The sequence below is a fragment of the Lytechinus variegatus genome, chromosome 12 (assembly GCF_018143015.1).
Source record: "Lytechinus variegatus isolate NC3 chromosome 12, Lvar_3.0, whole genome shotgun sequence".
Classification (NCBI taxonomy): Eukaryota; Metazoa; Echinodermata; class Echinoidea; order Temnopleuroida; family Toxopneustidae; genus Lytechinus; species Lytechinus variegatus.
In genome coordinates, this window is record NC_054751.1 from 18924868 (window position 1) to 18947078 (window position 22211).

The 22211-nt window shown below is 35.6% G+C and overlaps 2 protein-coding genes and 1 long non-coding RNA gene across 11 annotated transcripts in view; 1 reads left to right on the forward strand and 2 right to left on the reverse strand.

The window, feature by feature from the left end:
- Nucleotides 1-381: 381 nt before the first annotated feature.
- LOC121425646 (ribonuclease P protein subunit p30-like) lies at nt 382-17640 on the reverse strand. 2 transcript variants are annotated; one of them, XM_041621786.1, is made up of 9 exons: nt 17480-17640; nt 8909-8967; nt 8110-8160; nt 7600-7674; nt 6245-6400; nt 5783-5929; nt 5012-5049; nt 3538-3617; nt 382-1131 (listed from the first exon to the last, which is right to left on the reverse strand). In XM_041621786.1, the coding sequence occupies exons 1-9, from the start codon at nt 17598-17600 to the stop codon at nt 917-919; spliced, it is 942 nt and encodes a 313-aa protein (XP_041477720.1). In that variant the 5' UTR covers nt 17601-17640; the 3' UTR covers nt 382-916. The 2 variants fall into 2 exon arrangements, with proteins under 2 accessions (XP_041477720.1, XP_041477721.1); XM_041621787.1 differs by lacking the exon at nt 8110-8160.
- Nucleotides 16387-17151, reverse strand: LOC121425647. Its single transcript, XR_005971514.1, has 2 exons — nt 16973-17151; nt 16387-16540 (listed from the first exon to the last, which is right to left on the reverse strand). It is a non-coding gene; the product is annotated as an uncharacterized LOC121425647 (long non-coding RNA).
- An 84-nt stretch (nt 17641-17724) lies between the features above and the next one.
- LOC121425644 (kinesin-like protein KIF20A) overlaps nt 17725-22211 on the forward strand; it is a 43340-nt gene continuing 38853 nt past the window's right edge. For all 8 annotated transcript variants that reach the window (XM_041621777.1, XM_041621779.1, XM_041621778.1 and 5 more), the window contains exons 1-3: nt 17725-17833; nt 21113-21375; nt 21929-22187. In XM_041621777.1, the coding sequence (XP_041477711.1) occupies nt 21139-21375; nt 21929-22187 (496 nt within the window). In that variant the 5' untranslated portion in view covers nt 17725-17833; nt 21113-21138. The remainder of the gene's footprint in view (nt 17834-21112; nt 21376-21928; nt 22188-22211) is intronic.

Consider the following 22211-nt stretch of genomic DNA (forward strand, 5'->3'; position numbering starts at 1 on the left):
AATATCATTACTTTAGATGAAAGTGTACTTCTGAAAAGTATGAAATATAGTTTATCATGCGATTTAAATCTGAAATCCAGATTATTGCATAAAGCTTTCTGGCCGATTCTAGTGCATTGAAATTAGTCTCGGCAAGAGCAGATCGATTGCATATTGGATTAATGAAGGTTAGAATTACATTTTTTATGTAAGTTTTGGATCCTCTTATTTCATAAAATTGACCACATAAATGGATGAAGTTTACTTACTTTCCGAATACATTTTACCTTACAGTTTATTAGTAATCAATTTATGAGTAGCAATGTAAGACTTGTCTTATCTTGTCTACATCACGAATAATTAAAATATGTATGCACATGTACTCAGTATTGAGGGCTTATGAAAAATCTAAAGCCACGTTGCCCCCCCCCCCCCCCAATCACTATATATTTGTATTTTCTGATTGAAAATCAGTCTGCCTCTCGCATGACAATGATACAGCACTTTGTGGTTTGGCTCAATTTCTTTAGAGTGAGACCTCTACATCCATCAAACACATTCAGATTCCAATATAACTTTCTACTCTCGGGTTCCAGGGAGTGTTTCACAAAAGAATTATGTCTGACTAAATGAAGTGATGCATTACATACAACATGCAACACGCAAAGGGAACTTAAGTGTGATCTTTTATAATGAGGCTTGAACCTTTGTGAAACATACCCCTGGAATTATATCTGGCCATGAACATGTCCCGACTCGTCTGATGCAAGGTGAACGTTACCGTCTCTGACATTGGATTAGGCTAGGTGTAGATTTACTCAGATTGGGTTATGAATCTGCAACCAGATCATACTGCACTCTGCTTTCGCTATTTCAATAAGCTTTCACAAGTAAAAGCTAGAAATTCAAGTCTATGAAGTGCATCTATAAAGGAATGTCACCTCTGCTTCTGTCTCTTCTCTTTAGGCTCCTCCCCAGGAGTTCTTTCCTGGCTCACAGGCTTTTTGGCAGCCTTTGCCTCCATCTCTCTGAGCTGCTCCACCGATAAACCACTGGCTTCCAGGCTAGCCTTCACCTTCCAAAGTTCACTGGGAGCTAATTCTGTTACTTTCTGCACAGACATCGCAGACCTCACTGTGCAATTCCTGGTAACTGAAATAATGATTAGAATACATTAAACGTATGAAATGAATAAATGAATAATTAATTTGAAAAGTAATCATAAAAATAATTCATCTTCTCATTTCCTATTTCATAATATTTTTCGAAAAGAATAACCATGATACAGTTCCATGATGAACTTTAATTATAACAGAGGGTATCAAAAGAAAACAATTCCCAGGACTTATAACAAGATTTTAGGCAGATCATTCATGTATTCCATCGTAAATGTGGAGTAAAACAAATATCAATCATAAATATTGTATTTCTAAAAGAAATCAATCAAGTTTATAAATTCTATATTGGCAAGAAAGGAAGACTGCCCCCCCCCCAGCCCCCGTGATGCAAAATTTGAAATTTCAAACATTATATCACTATCTGTTTAAGCAAAGTGCCAATCGAATATATGTTTTTAAAAACCAAACTTGCTATTTAAAGAGAAATGCCAGTAGTTGCAGTAAACACTAATTTCATGAGAAAGTCTGTAAAACCGGGCTTAATTGCCAGAATATCATCGAGAATCTAGATCTGGTACAGTTACATAAACTGAACTTTGGGAAATCATAAGATCTAAGCTGAACAAGTGGAATGCCTCTGGCTGTCTCACCTGCATCACGCAGTTCAATATATAGCATCAGTGCTGACTTTGAAAACTACTCTAACTCGCACAAGATGTTCAGTGATACATGGTTACTATTATTTCCACTTTTTATGAACTAGACCAATAAACTTACAGAGATATAATGGTTATTCAACAAAAAACCCCAACATGGCCAAAGTTCATTGACCTTACATGACCTTTGACCTTGATCATGTGACCTGAAACTCGCAAAGGATGTTCAGTGATACTTGATTACTCTTATGTCCAAGTTTCATGAATTAGATCCATAAACTTTCAAAGTTATGATGGTAATTCAACAGATACACCCAATTCGGCCAATGTTCATTGACCTTTGACCTTGGTCATGTGACCTGAAATGCGCACAGAATGTTCAGTGATACTTGATTACTCTAATGTCCAAGTTTCATGAATCAGATCCATAAACTTTCAAAGTTATGATGGTAATTCAACAGATACCCCCAATCCGACCAAAGTTCATTGACCCTAAATGACCTTTGACCTTAATCATGAGACCTGAAACTTGCACAAAATGTTCAGTGATGCTTGATTACTATTATGTCCAAGTTTCATGAATCAGATCCATAAACTTTCAAAGTTATGATGGGAATTCAACAGATATCCCCAATTCGACCAAAGTTCATTGACCCTAAATGACCTTTGACCTTGGTCATGTGACATAAAACTCATGCAAAATGTTCAGTGATACTTGATTAACCTTATGTCCAAGTTTCATGAACTAGGTCCATATACTTTCTAAGTTATGACATCATTTCAAAAACTTAACCTCAGGTTAAGATTTTGATGTTGATTCCTCCAACATGGTCTAAGTTCATTGACCCTAAATGACCTTTGACCTTGGTCATGTGACATGAAACTCTAATAGGATGTTCAGTAATACTTGATTAACCTTATTGCCAAGTTTCATGAACTAGGTCCATTTACTTTCTAAGTTATGATGTCATTTCAAAAACTAAACCTCAGGTTAAGATTTGATGTTGACGCCGCCGCCGTCGGAAAAGCGGCACCTATAGTCTCACTCTGCTATGCAGGTGAGACAAAAACGATCACACTGTAGATCGCCAACACAGATAGGCACAAGTGGGACAGTTTATTATTATTGCTGGAATAAAGACCCGAAGGAAGAGACTGAATCCACGCTTAATATTTTGCTTATTTCTCAGCAATTACACAATTACACAATTTCTATTCATACAAACAGACACTTTGGTTGTCATTATATTAGATTCTGTAAAAAGTCATTTTGAGATCGTTACCAAAACTGGAATTTATCTCAATCCAAACAGGTTTCCTCTAAACATTCATTTGTCAAGGGAAATAAAATCATTACATCCAAAACTTAGCCCTAAAAAGACTACAGGAGGAATACACTCCATGACATTTTGCCAGGGGCTCTTCTTACAAAGAGTTGTGATTGATCCGATCAATCGCAACTATGGAAAGCGAGCAAAGCCAACATATAAAATGCATGTTTGCTAAAAAAATTCTCTACATATGAATGTATATCCATACCTTCCAAGATTTCTTGACAAATTGGTGTGATCTCCTTCCTTTATAAATAAAGGACATTTCTCAAATTTCCTGCAGAAAAAACTAGGTTGGAAAATGCTTATTCCAATCTTGAAATGAACCATAACTTGTTCGTGAATATTGTATTATGGTGGTGGTTCAAATGATTATGCCTACTGACACTCTTTCACTTAAACTGGTAAAACATGACAACCATAGATGGCCAGGGTATGAAATGTCATACATACATGCATGGACGAGTGCTGAATGACAGTTGATAGAGATGGCAGCTTTTGCTTTGTCCTCACTCAATCCAAACAGGTTTCCTCTAAACATTCATTTGTCAAGGGAAATAAAATCATTACATCCAAAACTTAGCCCTAAAAAGACTACAGGAGGAATACACTCCATGACATTTTGCCAGGGGCTCGTCTTACAAAGAGTTGTGATTGATCCGATCAATCGCAACTATGGAAAGCGAGCAAAGCCAACATATAAAATGCATGTTTGCTAAAAAAATTCTCTACATATGAATGTATATCCATACCTTCCAAGATTTCTTGACAATTTGGTGTGATCTCCTTCCTTTATAAATAAAGGACATTTCTCAAATTTCCTGCAGAAAAAAATTCTGACACTGATGGATTTCCATAGTTACGATTGATTGGATCAATCGTTACTCTTTGTAAGATGGGGCCCAGATGTCCACATCCGTGAACATAATGTTTCATTACATTTGGAATTTCCTGCATATTTTGAGACCACATACAATATTGATTGTCAACTTTGAGTTGTACATACATGTAGAGAAAAAAAAGGCTTTATGAACCACCCCCTCAAAGGTCATAAGAAACCATGAAAAAAAACTGACAACAAATTACAGCTACAGAATTTCTGTTTGCTGATCTAAAACATCTCAAACTTCTACAAAGGCTTTACTATTTCCAGGAAGTATCAGACATAATGATGAGCTCCCCCCCCCTCACTCAAAAAATGGGATTTTCTTTTTTCAAAGGCATATTGATTGCTTTAATCCAAAAGTGACATATACAGTTTTGCTTCTTTTCATGACAATTTTGCACCTGATACCTTAACTAGAAATAATGAATAAAAAAGTGCTGAAAGGATATAAAGAAATAAATATTCCTCCAACCTCAGGTGCTTTTTATAATAGTCCATACAATTTAACAGGAACACAACCTTTATGCAGTAATAAAAATAAAAAAGCAATATAATCTCATGTATCTCTTTTCAAAAGCATTGGCTGAAGGAATATTATTGATGTGTCCTAAGGCAAGTTTCTTCTTAATGGGTTCAAAACTCAGAAGTGTTATATTTCATCAGTTTTATTGTTGCTCATATACCCCACAGCATTCATTTTAAAAGCTTTTCAGTTCTTGCGCCTAAGAAATCAGGTTCAAGATAGGATTCAGGTTATATGAAGATTCAGGATGTTCACTGATTTTAACCTTTTGAATAAAAAATACATCTAACAGTGTCATTGTAGATTTTATTTTTCACAGAAAAATACATAAAGAACACTTGTTAGTGGTTGTATTTTTCTTTACCAATTCATTTCAATATCTAATTAAAAATGCAACATGATCTGACAATGAGTTTCTAATCACAGATTATATTCTGGATACTCAGAATAGATGTCATGTGTGTTCTTTTTGACACATCAATCAATATATTCAAGAGATCATTAAATTTAAAGGATACAAATTGGCAACATCATGAGGTCCTCGTATCTCCATCGCCTATTATCAAACAGATAAGGAAGTTATGACAATTCATATTTCACAAAAGAAATAGATTCACAACATTGGCAGTATTAAAATAAGGGTAGGGACAGTGATTTTCTGTTTTACCAGTAAATAAAATGGAAATTTTGTTTGGTTCTTATACTTTCATGTAAAATATCATGGAATTCATTTTTGCAAAACGGAATTCAGGTTTTTGCTGTGTACATTTTCAGTGACAAAATAGAATTTCCATTTTTAAATCAAGTTGAAACAGAATTACAAATTTCCATAAACGGAAAAGACAAATTTTTCAAACAAAGAAGACAAATTTTTTAAACGGAAAATCACTGTCTCTTTAAGGGGAACTGATGTCACTTACTCAATGAATCCATTGTATCTAAATGATATACATGTATAGACCACGGGGTCACTGCACCTTGAAAAGTTGGATTTGCTCTTATTGTATAATCTAATCAAGGGCTTCATATTACTCAATAAAAATATAATATTCCATAATATTAAAAGTACAAAAGAAATGGTGTGTGACATCACTGATTCTCTCATTTGCATATCAACCATGTTCATTTTTTATAAATCACACAAAACTTCAGAATGCCACATCTTTCTTATTTTTGATTGGATGAAATTTTCAGTGGTATGCATGTGTGACTTTCTCTTATTCAAATCAACTTGTAGTAGGGTTGGACTTGAAATGGATATAAGGAAAAAGAAAACATCAAGAACTCACATTTTCAACTGCACCGCTCAAGATAATATTCTTGCCTTTGGTAACACTAACAAGGTCCAAAGCGTTATGGAACAGATATCTTCGCAAACTAGTGTCTCGAATAGCTGGTGAGTAACATATCTCAAACTTAACTCCTCTCTCAAGAGCCTTTATAGTGGAAAGAAAATAAAAAGGTTCATTAAGCAGAGTATGTGCAAAAATGTGGTCTCAATATTTATACATTCCTATTATTTATTCAGTGTTTCTTTGATTTTCTGTCTTTATGCAATTGAACTGGTTTCAGGGAGATGGGTTTTATGAGATTAAGTACTCATATGCATTATGCATTATGGAATGCATTTATTATCTACTATATTCAAATACATTTTTAATGATTTTAAATGCATTTATATGATCTTACATATGTCTTGTAAATATGTAAATTTTTCAATGATTTGGAAATAAACATTGGCATTGACTTACTGGTTTTATGGAGTGATATTTGAAGTAGAAAGGCAGCTTTGTAGTCATATCACATGAGATAATATCAATCTCAAGCTCTGTGCATGCCTTGTGAAACATCTTCTCAGTGGTGGGCTCTACTGCCAGAATATCGTAGGTTGATGTGCTGTCAGACCGCTAAAGTGAAGAATTATTGAAAAGATTTGTGTACATTTAAAAACATCACATCCAATCAACTGGTAGGCCCACAGTTTACCCTGGAAGGGGGGGGGGGAGGTTGATTATCTAACTGATAGCACTATCACTTGGCACTTTCTGGGCTCAATTACATGTAATTGGTTTATCAAACTGCTGCAGAGCTTGGATCAAGTTTACCATAACACATGGATATTCTTGACCTGACTAATTAATAGACTTAACTTCTTATTTCTTTTTAACGATTGGTCTTATTTATCAAAGATCACATATTTCAGCCATCTAATAGTCATCACAAAGTTTCCAGAAGTAAAACAATATCAAGTGGAAATTCACAATTTATACATACACATTTTCAGAACCGTATAACAAAATGGGCTCAGCATCGTTCTGTGTATACATGCATCACTTTACATCATAGGTGAATATTATTTGGTTGTCTTATTTGCTTTTTGGTAGACTATGGCTACGACAAAGATACTCATACTCCAGGCTATTTTAAAAAATGCAATGCAGGTTAAAGGTCAAGTCCACCCCAGAAAATGTTTGATTTGAATAAATAACGAAAAATCAAACTAGCATAGTGCTGAAAATTTCATCAAAATCAGATGTAAAATAAGGCAGTTATGACATTTTAATGTTTCTCTTATTTTTCACAAAACAGTGATATGCAAAATCCAGTGACATGCAAATGAGACAGTCGATGATCCCCTTCACTCACTGTTCTCTTGTTTTTGTTTGTTAATAGACATTATTTCATTTTTTATAGACTTGACAATAAAGGTCCAACTTGACTGAGACATATTTATAATATTAAATAATGCTAATTCCACATGTTCAGGAAGGAATTTTTTGTTGTTTCGCTTGACAATGAGAAAATTAGAATATTTCATATAATAAAATACAAAAGAAATAGTAAGTGGATGATGTCATCAGACTCCTCATTTGCATGCCAACCAGGATGTGCATATAAATTTTTTGTGAAATTAAAGCAAATTTTACGACCGATTTTGATGAAATTTCCAGTGTCATTCTTGTTGGATTTTTATTCAAATCAAATTTTCGTTGGGGTAGATTTGTCCTTTAATTGAGTGTATCGTGGTAAACTGATAGCTCTATTTGTCATATTTTTAAATTAATTTTATTTGCATTGTATCTCTGATGAGGTTTGGTCAGCTTACCAGGACGATGGTTTGTGCAGAGTCATCTAAGGTCACAGTTAATCTTGAGAGGACCTTCAGTTCCTTCCCTTGAGCCTGTTTAAAAATTGGGGGCAAGAAAAAGAGAAAAAATCTTTGAAATGTGACCCATGGTATATGTCTGTACATGACATATATCAAGTAGGCGATTCCCATTAATTAAAAGAGAGCAATCCTGAATTGAAGACCGAAAAATAACTAAGGAAGTGAGTAAGTAAATATATAAATAATGAATAAATATATTTGAATAATCAGTTCATAAAAAAAACATATATTTTTTGGGCTACTTGAAGATCCAAAATGTCCAAGAGCTTAGTCAAATGCATGAGCACTGTGGTCAAATGAAAATTAAAAAATGTCTTTTCAAAGTCCTATATTGTGAAAGAGAAACAAAACAAAAAATAAAACCCAAATGAAACTAGAAACTAATTGATTCATATTGTTTGTTTAATATGATACGTCATTGGAATTAATATTCTCATATCATCCTACCTTTAGCTGGTCACTCTCAAAATGCTTTGACCTCTCAGGGGCACTTGGGATCTATGGAGAGATGTTTAGAATTTAAAAAGAACCATTGTTAAAAATAAATGAATACCACTGGGGTCGAAGGCCAACCAACTGCTTCTATTATTCAGTGTAACCCCACCAAAAAGGAAATTGAGTTTCTCCTTCCTTTTTCTAGAGAGTTAAGATAATTTTGTTATTTTATGATACATAAATTACCTACTTTTTTATACAATTACACCTTGATGAGCAAGATAGTTTGCATTTTGATGTCAAAATAAAGTTGAGCTGAAAAACTAGTCAGGAGACGACATCTTCGGCAGGAAAGGGATAGCACTACTTCGTTCATGTTTTGCTGGGGATGCGGATTCAAGCATGAATTTCTGTACAAATCGTTTTTGCCAGGCATCAGTCTTAATCAAATTTTTTTTAATCCCATGTGTGACAGATCCACTAAGAATGTGGACTCAAACTATTAACACAGGAGTATTCACTGATTCTACCAGGATTTGATTTGAAATACATGTAGAATGTGCTTGATGGTTGGGATACCTACCCCTGAAAATGTGTCATTTTGCTGGGAAACACTGTATAGGTTAAAATATATACAGTGTCTTTACTGCAATGAATGCAACCATACAGTTCCTCATATCACCAATGGAATTACATACCAGAGGATTAAAAAGAAGTCATGTGATATGCGCTATACAAGAGCTGTTTATTGTTTTATTAAATTGTAGAGTTTAAGTCTGATATATTATTGGATTTCAAGAACAGAACTCACCTTTGATTTGCGATCCAGCTTCTTCTGCCTATGATCAATTGCAACCACTTCATATCCCACTGCAAGGGGGGGGGGGGGGCAGGGGAGGTGATCAAAATGAAAAACAATTAAAAGAATGTAAAACAAATTGCTCTTATCCATAACCACATCAGGAAACTGTATCACCAGATATTTGTAAGATTACCGTGAAACATTATTGTACCGGCAACTTATTTGCAACCCATTCTCTCAGACTGTTCCCCATGCATGTCCCCTGTAGCAGAAAATGCATAGTGTGGACACTTGCTCGGACTCTCCACCCAAACATGTTGGGTCTTTTTTCATTGGGGAGGTGACCCTAGAGGAACTTAAACTTGTTTATATCATAAGAGCTCACTTGCAAAATGCAGAAACAAAGAACTTCCTTTTAAAAAGTGGGTATTATTTTTATGAAACATGCTATCAATTGGTTAATTCTTTTTCGTCTCATGCCAATTCGTCCAATAGCCAAGTTGTCTACTATCATTTGGTCTACCATTAGTTCATCCACTCCCCACGTGGTCTACTTTCATTTAGTCTAATGCCATTCCGTCTAGTAACCAGCTGGTCAAGTAGCTATATATACCATTGGTCTAATTGGATTAAAGTATTAATTGTGCAAAAGGAATGGAAATGAAATGGATATTATACCAACTGGTTATGAGACGAAATGGTTATAGACAAAAAGGTGATGAGACCAAGTGATAATTGGACAAAATGGTTATTAGACGAAATGTTGGATGGAATGGCATAAGACTATTAAAATGAAAGTAGACCATCTGGTGAGTGAATTTACCTATCAATTAGGGTGAGCATATAAGTTAAGAGATCCAACAAATGAATGGATGAATTTCATTCATCACTGAACCAAGTACAACAGGCAGATAAATTTACACAAAGAAAAATTGTTTTTTGGCCCGGTACATAAAGCACAGAGAGCTGGATGTTCATGATGTTGGGGTTTTTAAACAGAATGAGGATGCTCGATCTTCAATTCAAGATCTCCTCCCAGGGCTTCCCCCAAGAAACAGGACAAGGTTTGAATGCCATAGCAATTTCACAAAACTTGGACAAGCACTTCTATAACTTGTTGCTACATGATTCTAATGTACTTTAACAATAACATTAAAATGTAATCATCATGTTAAAGGATTTTTTTTTAATATGTGCCAAATATACGATTTTGAGGAAATGTTTAATAATGGAAAGCCATTGAACTCTTAGACAAAAATGAGGTAAACTTCTGGACTCTGGACTAACATTTGCACAAAGGGGGAGGGTGGGGAACCTTTGCTGACTTGATTGTGTAATCACGGCAAAAAAAATAACTGGCATGCACGTCACTCATGACGTAAACTCCCATTGTTAAAATTCATACCCCAAATTATTCAAAGTAATTTTTAATTAATTATGCAGACAGACCCTGGTCCGAGGTTTATAAGTAATATTAGTTTACCTTTATCTCATCTGTCATGTCTCTACTCAGGCAATAGTTCGTGTAGGCTCCACTACACCTGACTACCACTACCCTCTGCTACACCTACCCGAACTGTCGGCCGATAAATTACTAGTACTCGCTCTCAAAAACCAGTGGTAAGCTGTGTCACTTTTTCATTAATAAAGGCAACACGTCATGTAAAAAAAGACATTAACCCTATCTAGACTTGGCTATTTCAGGCAACATATATGGGGGGAAATTGTCAATTTGACCCCCCCCCCCCCAGATTTCGGCCGTGAATTATCTCCGTGAAAATTTGCTTGTGGGTGGTGCCAGATGTAAACTTCAAGACTGTATAGTAAAATTTTCCAAAAATTAATTGCTTATATTATTGTATTAATTAATTATGCAAATAAGCATATAAAATTTGCCCTACTTTTGTTTTTTGTGTGTTTTTGCCTTTAACTCAATTTATATAGTAGACTGCTTATTTTTGTTAAACATATAGATTTTACTATTTCTGACAAAAATCAACAAACTGTTGAAAAATAATCAATTTCCTTTGTATCTTATATTTTTTCAAATTTTTATGTATTGCTTTCTTTTTTTCAAACCTTTGTTTTTTGATGAACTTTGTCAGGGACACTTTTGTGATCATAAAGAACATAAAATAAATCAATCTAAACCAACAACAACAAAATAATCATGAGTTTTGGTTAAAAAAAAACCCATTTGCATTGACTTTGTACATGTAATCACGTTTTTGAGCAATTTTGGGACTGACATAGCGCATAATTTCGGAACCTCGTACCTGGGCATCGCAAATTTGGTCTCAAAAGATGCACAGCACTTAAAAAAGTAAAATGTGAATGAGCAGCACGGTCAAAAAAATTTGCCCGGTGGCGTAGCACAGAAATTTGTTGAGGAGGGGTCAAAATCACCCCCCCCCCCCCTCAGTTTAATAAGGGTTCAGCGTACTCTACATTGACTAAACTTACTATCGGGCACAGACTCACTCCTTGCCCTTTCTTGTAAACGTGATTTGAAGCCGGTTTGCAGTACCCCACAAGTATTCACGATTAATTCACCACCGAATCCAAAATGGCAAATGCGAATTGCATATGACCCATGTGCTTAAGAGGATGATCTCATCTGCCTATGAAGGGAGCTGCTGTAATGTTGATTGGGAATGGAACATCCACAATTTCATAATAGATTTTGAAGAGCATTGTTGATTGTGCAAAAAGACGGCAAGTGGATTAAATCAAGATTGAGGGTGGAGGCTATTTGTGATGAAGATGTGCTCTTCCAGTAATGATGAAGCATGCAGTGCTCAGCCTTCTGTACCCTTTCCAGATTTCAACACTGGTTGTTGTGTGAAGGTTCCAGACCTCAGCTCCATTCTAGCTAAGGTCTCACAAGTGCTTGGTATGGTAGGCTCTGGGGACGGTATTCTGAAAACGTTCTTATCTTGCTTTCCATCCTATGCTCAGTGCGTTAATTTTTATTCCTCACACAAAAGCTTGGTAAAAAGATGAGAACAAAATAAAGTTGCATTCTGAAAATGTTCTTATCTTTTATATTTCTGATAATATTCACGATAGCAAGAGGGTTATCACATCTCACAAAGTTTGCCTTTTTTCTTGCTCAAAATACATGTAGATGGCCACTGCAGTAATAGTAACAAGTATTCTTTCCACCCTTTCTTACATTCACCCTTTATTTCATTATTCTCTTTTTTTCTATCCTGACTTTTTTCTTTGTATATTGCAGTGATATGAATTACAAGAGCAAGTTTAATTCTTGCCTTGCATAGAGCCTGAATGAATAAAAGAAAGTTATGTAAAATACTAACAGGTGCAAGCTAAACTCTTGGGCATAGAGCCTGAAGTGAATGATAGAAAGTTACAGGTCAGCCTGTATTGTATGCCTGCACCAGGCAAGGTGCTTATTTGGTTTGGTTCTTAGGGCATGTCCTGGGGCCTGTTGCATGACGAGATGAGCGATACGTAGGAACGTCCTAGGACCATTCTTCCAAGATAGGAAGATTGGCGACAAATCAGCGCTTTCCGTTTCACGAAGGCAATTTTGTCTTCCAAGTCCGCAACATCGTTTTATATCGATATATCGGAGAAATATTTAGTCTTCATCGTCACCTGTACCTTTTATTTCGGAATGACGAGTTTTCTTAAAATCATTTATTTCAATAAAAAGAGATCAAATGATGTTTTATTTATAACTGATTGTAGAATTGATGTATGGAGCTTACTTTATGAGGTAAAAAGAGAAAAGACTTTAAAGATTCACAAACATAACTGAATAAAATCTAAATTTTCATTATTTCCCTTATTTAGAACACGGTGTCCTTTTAAAGACACCTTTCATTGATATTTCAACGAAAGAGACCCTTGCCCGATATAAAAATTGATGTAACTTAGTAATTTAGACATTTTAGTAGTTCAATATTCTATATTTTATAGAATACTTATATATGATGACAATTTTGCAAATTATGCGTTAATATGTTATTTGTTGAGGTAAAAATAGGGTTTGAATGGTGTAAACAAAATCAACAGTGTCTGATTGTTTGAGACTAAAAAGGAAAATATGAGAGGCTGCGTGTGAAATATGTAATTTATTTATTTATTCTATTTGTTAGATATAACGCAAGAAATACAAATGCGAGTGTTTAGAGCATAAACATACCTCAGTTGCATGATGAGTATCCAAAGACAAGGAAAATATGAACATTGCTGCAAACATGGCCAAGTGAATAAAGTAGTGCTATGCAATAATAATTAAAACATAAGATAGAAAAAGCTGTGTAATCCGCAATGGAAAAAATACCGTTAACCGGAAATAATGCTAAAAATCACAACGATCATAAACGTTGGTCATATTTAAAGTTGATCACTGAATTAATTTAAATTTATATAAGAATATAAGGTTTAAGAATATACAAAATATATATGACAAACATGATTCTTTTGGAGCCTACCCTGCGATTTGAAATGCGCCTCTTCGTATGGACTTTTCATCTTTTCTTTGTGAACTTATCTTCATTTATATGATTGTGATGGATTCGTAAGATATGGGCCTAATCTGTATCTTAAATTCAATTAGCTATTTCTGCAGATCTTTGTTTTGTTACATCTCAAGTTATCCCAAATCCATTCAAGAATTAATTTTCATTGATTATAATCAAGCTCATCAAAAAAAATAATTATTCTAATGAAAATGAAAAATAAATGATTTAGCATGTATAACATCTTAGTTTTGTGTCTTTTTTTGCTGAATGTTATAAACACGTTTTTTACTTACATAATTACTTTTTAAGAAATTTGTTTTCATGTTGTTTAATTATCTATATTGAGAAAGCATAAGGAGTCAGAGAGGGAGTGCAGCCCATTTCATAGTTCAAGTTTATTTATTTCTTAATAGAAAAGGGGTGGGGATAGGACGTATAGGGAGAATAAAAGAAAACATATTTTGAAAATATTTGGGCTTACATTACCCTCAGAGAAGTTGAAATGACTTCCGTTTTGGTCGTCTTGTCGACCTGAAAAGTGATGACAACTAACCCCCATGTAAAAAAATAACTTGGTGCCATCCCAGATAAAACGCACCCGGGAAAACGCATCAACCCCCTAAAAAATATGTTTAAAGGTGATATGTCAGTGTGGCTTGCCGTAACCGCATTTTCTCTCATTGCCGACGGTGGCGGGCGGTGTGCAAAGAAGATCATGCCTACATAGGACATGTCTGGAGCTGGAGGTGTCTTTCCAAGGACCATTCTTCGTATCGCCCAAATCGGCTTTGTGAAACAGTTGAGCGATATCTCGTTCTTACGTAGAACGGTTCTAAGAAAGACCATTTCATGCAACAGGCCCCTGAACAGGACCATTGATACATGTATTATTGAGAGCGTAGACAGGATGTACCATGCTATAAAGCAACCTGGCAGTTGACTCTTAAGTTCATGCTCTTCAACCTTGTACTTGTAGTTGTCTGTGAACTCAGTATTTGTGAAGTCTGAAGACTATTGAGTTAAAAGCTGAATAAAGTGAATATCGAAATGATTTTCTGATCTCTATACCCACGTCTTTATTTTGTACCCCATATGTTTCATATTTTCTTTTTCTTACCTTCTGTCTTTTGACCTATCATTCATTTATATATCTGTAGTTTTATTCTTTTGATTTTCTTATCCTTATTTTGCTTTGTTTATTCTTCATCTTTTTCCTTGTTTATTTTCCCTTTATTTTTTTCCTAAGTCTTTAATTGCCCCCCTCCCCCTTTCCTCTGTTTCGTCCTTTTTTTCTCTCTTCCTTCACTTTTTACATTTTCATTCCTTCCATTTCTCTTTTTCTTACTTTCTTTCACTTGTTTTTTCTGTTTTCGGTTCTTTATTCCTTCCATTTTATCCTTTTCAATCTTATTTTGTCCTTTGTTTTTTTTTCCTTCAAGATTCTTTCTAATAAAAAAAAAACTTTAAATTTTTCCTCAATTTTTCATTGCTCACTTCAATGATAATCATATTTCTCCTCCTTTTTATTTCTTTTATTCATTCTTTTAATTTTTATTTTCTAAGTTCTTTTTGCTTGCTTTCTTTCGTTTTGGTCCTTTCATTTTTTTATTTCTGCTTCATTCTGACCATTTTCTGGCTTCTTACTTTCTTTCTTCCTGCTATATTCTTTATCTGTACCTGCTTTAATTTACTTTAATATTTCTTTACTTTCTTTCTTTGTGCATGTCTAAAAATAAGTCATTGCATGCCTATTTCGCGCAATGCGTCAGAAACGGTGTCACGCAGCACCCATATTCTCTTGACAGAAACGCTTCTATTGGTTAAACTATCATGAATTTAAGCGCATTTTGATTGGTGATAATATTTTAAAAATGGGCGAGTTATTTAGTCATGGTTAACTTCAAGGAGGAGGCAGTCCTTTGCTAGCGATCGCAACGGGTTCGCGTTTAACACATTTCCTATTCTGCCAACACACAAAATGGGCAAAATTCATTGAGCCAGTGTATCAACATTTCAAATCCTTTTTTCATAAAATGTTACGATCTGTTTCTAAATATATCTAAACTTCTTATTCATAGTCAATTTACTCACATTTGCATCGCCAAAATGTTGTTTTTAAGGCCGTTTTCGAGAGCACCACCTGTCCGTCGTCACACGATGGAAGTCGCCATTTTGGAAAATATGACTCCAGAACCGGGTTAATCTTGCAAGTTATTTTTACTTGTTGATGCCCTCTAGGGGCATCAAATAACCAGGTATCAGGTAGGTATCATTAAAATCGGCAGACTTTCTTCTACAAGTTAGTGACGATTTCAGTTCAATGTCGGCAATGTTTTTCGTTACAAAAAGGAGTTTTTTGGACACTTAAGGTAAATCATGTTTCTATTTTCTTACTTCAAAGCCGTATAAACAGAAAATTTCCCAGGGAACAGTCAAATATCAGATATAAATTAATTCTTTGAAGTGTATTTGTATCAGAAAATCTAATTTTGATATATAAGAATGTGTCGCATAGCTGCGCAAGAGGCGAATGCAAGCCCATGTTGTGCCGCCTAGATCGTGATTTTGGTGCCATGGCTGACCGAAAGGAGTGAGTGGGCGTGGTGGCCGTGGTACTTGATGCATGTATGTTATTGTTAAACCCATTGAAACTAGTTGTAGGTGATAAGCTGTGCATTTGATTTCTGCATGAATTATGTGTATTGATGATAAATTAATGATAATTTCAACTTAATATTTCAAGAAAAAAAAACAGGCGGGAATTAAAGCACGTTTAATTCCAGTCTCATTTTTTTTCATGGTGTACAGGCGCAGACCATGCATTGACTGCTGCCTGGTACTGGTATTAAAATGAATAGATACATGACTATATATTCTGTTGTTTTGTGTCATCATATCAATAAGCTGTCTCATCAATTCACATGATGTACACAATAATGGGTCCCTGTTTTATTATGTTTACTAGGAGGGAGATTATTTTGTAAATGTGATTTTAAATGTAGTAGAAATTCAGATAATGTCAGAGACTTGCTTTTTAACTTTATATATTCCAATATTTTTAATGTTAATATATTCTATAATTCTAAGCAGTGGAGTACATTTCTAGCTACTGTTGCAGCTCCAGCTGTCTGATCTCGCATTCTCAGATCTGCAAACAAAAAGAGACATGGTAATTATACAGAATACAGAGTGAACATGGACAAACAGAAAGAAAAAAAAATTACTTGCAAAACTTAATTTTCTACTTTTGAATGATATAAATCTTACAGATACCGGGAAGTATAGTGGGACATTCATTTTTATTTTCTGATTAAAGTCTGTTGAGGAATGAGACCCCCAAGAGTTGATTAATTTTTTTTAACAATGCAAAGCGTCCCATGCACTTCTCTTGTCTTATTCTAATTTGTTATCTTTCTTCTTGTATACTATATTTTCACAAATAGAAGCTGTTTGAATAAGAAAAATATGAAGGTAACACAGCCATGCTCTACAAGATCACCTCTTGTGTTGCATTTTAGTCAAATTAACTTAGTAACCTACATGAAAAAAAAGTATGGAAGTTTCTTGGATCTACAAGTACCTGTAGATCTGCCACCCAATGGGTACTTGTCTTGGGTGGCAGAAAAGTTCCGCGTATAGCGTCCCTTTAAGAGGCCATATCTTCAGTTATGGTGCTCCAATTGTAATTTGGTCTTCACCATTGAATTTGTCTTGAAAAAACCTTTCAAGTGATGTATAATTTGTCTGTATTTAAAAAAAAAAAAAATCATGTAATATAGCTACCTTTGCCAGCCAACAGCAGTTGCAGTTACAGAGATTGACATGATAAAGAATGCATTGAGAACATTTTCAGATTTTGTGTCAAACGCGAACCTGCCGCAATCCCTAATTTGATTTTGACTCAAAATGTAATTTGTTAATGTTTCTGTCATCACATCAGGCCAGCGCGGCCCGCGGCCCGGCTTCACGAGCGAGCCGAGCGCGATCCGCCGCTTTCGGCGGGGAAGTTCCCCGTGCCGAGTCAGTGGATGGATGGAAGGATAACCTGCACGCGCCTCAGGAGAAAATTTTTCATAATAATACTTACATCTTGCTGCTCTAGCGATTGCTCTTTGTTTTCTCTTCTCGTCAAACCGATTATCTATCAAATTTAGGTCAAAAAATTGCGTCATGTTTTCGATTGAATTCGACTTCCATAGACCATACATGTACACGTCATGCACGTGGGTGAATAGTGTTTATGTTACAATATTCTTACATTAACCATTGCATGCGTCGAAGGCCAAGGCGATCGACCAATCACTTTGCCCGTTACTCATCGCCGCAATTAATGACAACCCGGTGTTTTGATTGGATAAGGTACTCCGCGAGCGCTCGAACCCGTCAAATTCGAAGAATCGCCAAGTCCAAGACAAGTCATTAGTTTATATCATCTTATATGGTAAGCCTGTTCATCTTAACACTAAAGTAAGGCATTGTAATTTAGTCAAATAGTGTGCGGTGAGTGAAGTGTAGTTTCTGGTTATACCGTTTTTATGTTTGTGGCAGATTTATTTTCGCCTGGGATGCTGTGTGAAACTATTTGCGAGTGTACACCTTAGTCCTTACACTTGTACAGAATGCGATGGTGATTTCGTTCGTGTGCTATATGAATATGTGTATCAAGGAACCATGATATTAACGATTTAGTTGTGTGTATAATAATTTACTTCAGCTTGTATTTCAATTGGCCACTCTTTGTGCAATGCTTTTGTGCGAGGTTTTTAGTGTGATGAATTTGTGTGTATGTCTGATTCCATTTCAAAAGTGTAACTATTTTGATAGCTAGCTCATAGAAAATACAAGAGAAATAATAGTGGAAATATAGCGGGGTGGAAAATAGAGATTTGTTTATAATTTGGTAAACATGGCCATGGATGGTACTAAAAAAGAGTTTGTTCATGTTGTTTGCCTTCTTTCTTAATCTTGGAGACTTGCACTGTAAAAAAAATGTGTAAATTTCAGTAGTCAACTTTCTGGGTCAAGTTGGCACATTTAAATGTAGAAGTGAAAGGTAACAGAATGCAAACTGGCTTGGTTAATTGTTAGGCTGTCTGGCCTGGATTTAGAATTAGTATTTTTCGGGGCTCAATGAATTTGGAAGAGTTGAATTGAGTACTGAATTAACACAGCTGCCAAGTAGTCACTAGTACTGATTTACCATATTTAGTACTGAAAATAGAGAAGAATACTGATGGTTTCATACTTTCATGCAAAATACTGTTTTCGTAAGTTTCAGTTAATATGTGTTGTCCAGTCCTACATGTATGTTCCTGTGAAAATACTAATCTCACCAAAAATACTGAAATGTTCTTGCTCAGGTTGGCAGCTCTGAATTAAAATTTATGGACAGTCCAGCTGAACTTAAATATTTTTCTATTAATAATAATGCTTCTCATTTCCTGGGGTGGTATTCTGAGATCCATTTTATCTCAGATAATAATAAAATATTTTATCTCCATTAAAAATCAGTGAGATAAAATACCCTTAAAATCTCTCCGAATTGGTATTCTGAGAACAATTTATCTTCATTATATCTCTGTAAGACACACCTATTTTCAATCAATATCCAATTAGAAACACGCTTTTATAGCTCTCTCATATCACTCAACCAATGGAAATCCATTCTAGTCTACTAGAAGGTTTGACGAAGGAATGAGATAGCGTCAATTTATTGACTTCAATACGCTTGCACATCTTTACAGAGATTTCTTTTTAACAAAAATGGCAATACTCTCATCTTTTTTTCAAAGCCTATGTCACATCTTTTCAAGCATCATTTCAGAGACAATATTAGTCTAGAAAAGTCTTATGAAATGCTTCCTGATTGTACTAGAATAACTTTAAGATGTTGTTCTCAATGAATATATAGCTTTTCTTAATTTTCATGCCAACATTTGGAGTTAATTCACCTAGAAATATTGACAAAATCAATGTCACGGAGATAAAATAGCCCCTACCCTCTTTTAAGTTTATTTCATTTTTTCTTCAAGAAACGAAGGCGCAAGCACATCATCCGGGTTGCAAAGGCCAGATACGCAGCCACTGCTCTGTTGCGTATCATCATAGATACACAAGATAAAATTTTAAATTTTATCTGAGAGAAAATGTCATCTCAGAATACCAATTTCATTTTAACCCTATCTAGGCCGGGGTATTTTGGGAGTTCCTATTGCCGGGGGGGGGGGCCTGGGAGGCCCCCCCCTAAGATCTCGGCCGTCGACCGCGCGATCGCGCCGAAAATTGGCACGCGGGTTGCCTGGGACATAATCTACAAGATTGTATAGTAATTTATTTCACGTGAATCGCTATTCAGTGATTATGCTAATTTATGCGTAATTAGTATGCGAAATCATACTTTTCCCTTTAACTCCCTAAATAAAGCTCCAAATGTACTAATTTTTGGTATAGAAACTCTTTGTGGTGTCCTTAGCAAGTGTACATGAAAAAAATTGTGATATCAAATCATTTTCTTATGTATTATATTGTTTTTTGCAATTTCTTATGTATTTCTTTGTTTTTTGACCTTTTGTTTTTCATTGTTTTTTCAATGAAATTTGTTGGGGACTCTTCTGTGATCATAAAAAGCATAAAATGAATACATTTAGACCAGAAAAACTAAAAATAATCATACATTTATGAATTTTGGTTGAAAACACAATTTGCATTGACTTTGTACACGAAATCACGTTTTTGAGCAATTTTCGGTCTGATATGCACTTACATAATGTTGCGTAATTTCGGAACCACGTACCCGGGTGACGCAAAATTGGTCTCAAAAGTTGCGCAAGACTTGAAAGTAAAAAGTCAGCGAGCGGCGCGGTCAAAAAATTTCGCACAACGAAAATATCGCGCGATTCGTTGAGGGGGGCCTCCGAGGCCCCCCCCCCCCCCCCCCGGCCTAGATAGGGTTAAGAGATAAAATATTCTAAAAAAGACCTCAGAATACCGCCCCTGTTCTACGGCTTGCTTGCATTCTTCAGCGGCTAGAGAGAGAGAATGAACAGATGGGAGAGATAACTGAGTTGTAATGTAGCCTGCACATAGTATTTTATAACAGGTTTTTTTTATCGAGACACTGTGACTGTACATAAACTACAGACACCTGCACATGAGTAGAAAACACCAGACCAGGGGGGCGTTTCATGAAAGGACTTGTTGGATGTTTTATCCGACAAGTCCCATGTTATCCGACGGTTACCATAGTAACAATGCCTGTCAGCCAATCAAAATCATGGAAAGATGTCAGATCTGACAACTTGTCGGATGAAAATATTGATGAAACGCTCCCCAGGGGTCTGTTGCAGAAAGAGTTGGGTTTAAACGCTAGTCTAAAAATCAATCGCAAGTCCAAAATGTGCGCTGTTGATTGGTTGAAAATCAAGTTGTGCATGATTTTTAGTGTTGCGTTTGATTGCAACTCTCTCTCTGCAACAAGCCCCTGTACTTACAGCGAAGAAGAAGAGTGATGTGCATGTAAAATGATGTTGAAAATGTTGTATTTTGATTTTATGCATTGTTTTTGTCACAATTTATTCTTTCAGAATAGCTCTAAGGCTTCAAGGCCTAATTTATATCACTGCTTGAATTCAGTTTCAACAAACATACATGTAAATGCCACCTCCATGCAATTTAACATGCAGGTGTATCCTTCTTTTTTAACTTTCAATTTAAAAAAAAGAAGCAGGGACGGACATTAGCGGCAACATGAGTGATTTCCCAGCCTCCAGTAACTTCTCAGACACTGAGGAGGATGTTGTTGAAGAGGAGGAAGATCTGCTAGCCTTCCAGGAGAGCATCAAAAAGGACCTCTTCACAGAATTCACTTCGGCCACGCCCATGAAGATTGCCAGGGTTAGCGTCGCTCACAATAGGGAACCGATGAAGGTTTATTTGAGAGTGAGGCCTTTCACTAATGCTGAGGTTGAAGGAGGCGAGTCCCAGGTACAGTACACTTTCAGGCCTCCACCAGCTGTACAGGTGGTTGCTGGCAACATGTTTTTTGGTAGTGCATGCATACTGTTTTCCTTCTTGCTATAACTAAGAGAACTTACTCTAATTGGAATATCACATGCAAATTAAAAAATATTCAATTAGATAAAACCAATCTAGATTTTTCATTTATTTATTCATTCTTTTGGTGTGTTTTTATTTCTATTCTGACAAATTAAATATGGTCCTGAGAAAAACATTCAAGAATTTGTGTGTTCGTTTGCACCGACTCCGCTTTACACATGCAGATCCAATAGATGAACCAGAATTAGACTTGGTACATGAATGTATTTGTGAATCTGATTGGGCTCTCAATATATTTTTTTAACACTTAAGAAGGTTGTTCTGCCATATACCTCAGACCTGTAATGTAGGGAACATAAAGTTTTACCACTTTCCCTGCAATCTCCAAGAGACCACCACCCTCTGTATAAATTGCCTTTAGTTTAAGAATAAGGTTCTAATTTCCCAATTGACTTGTGTATACATCGTTTTTTTTTTTCAGGAATGCATGGACCAGGAAAACAACACCACTCTTCTGATGAGGGCTCCCAAGAACAGTTTTGCCTTTAAGAGCAGCCAGCGCGGCTTTGGAGAGATGAACCACAAGTTCACCTTCTCCAAGATCTTCAATGAAGATACCAGTCAGAAGACGTTCTTTGATGAGACCATGCTTGCAACCGTCAAAGACTTCATCGATGGCCACAACTGCCTGCTCTTCACCTATGGTGTAACCAATGCTGGAAAGACATATACCATCCAAGGTTGGGTTGCTTTTGAGTTGACCA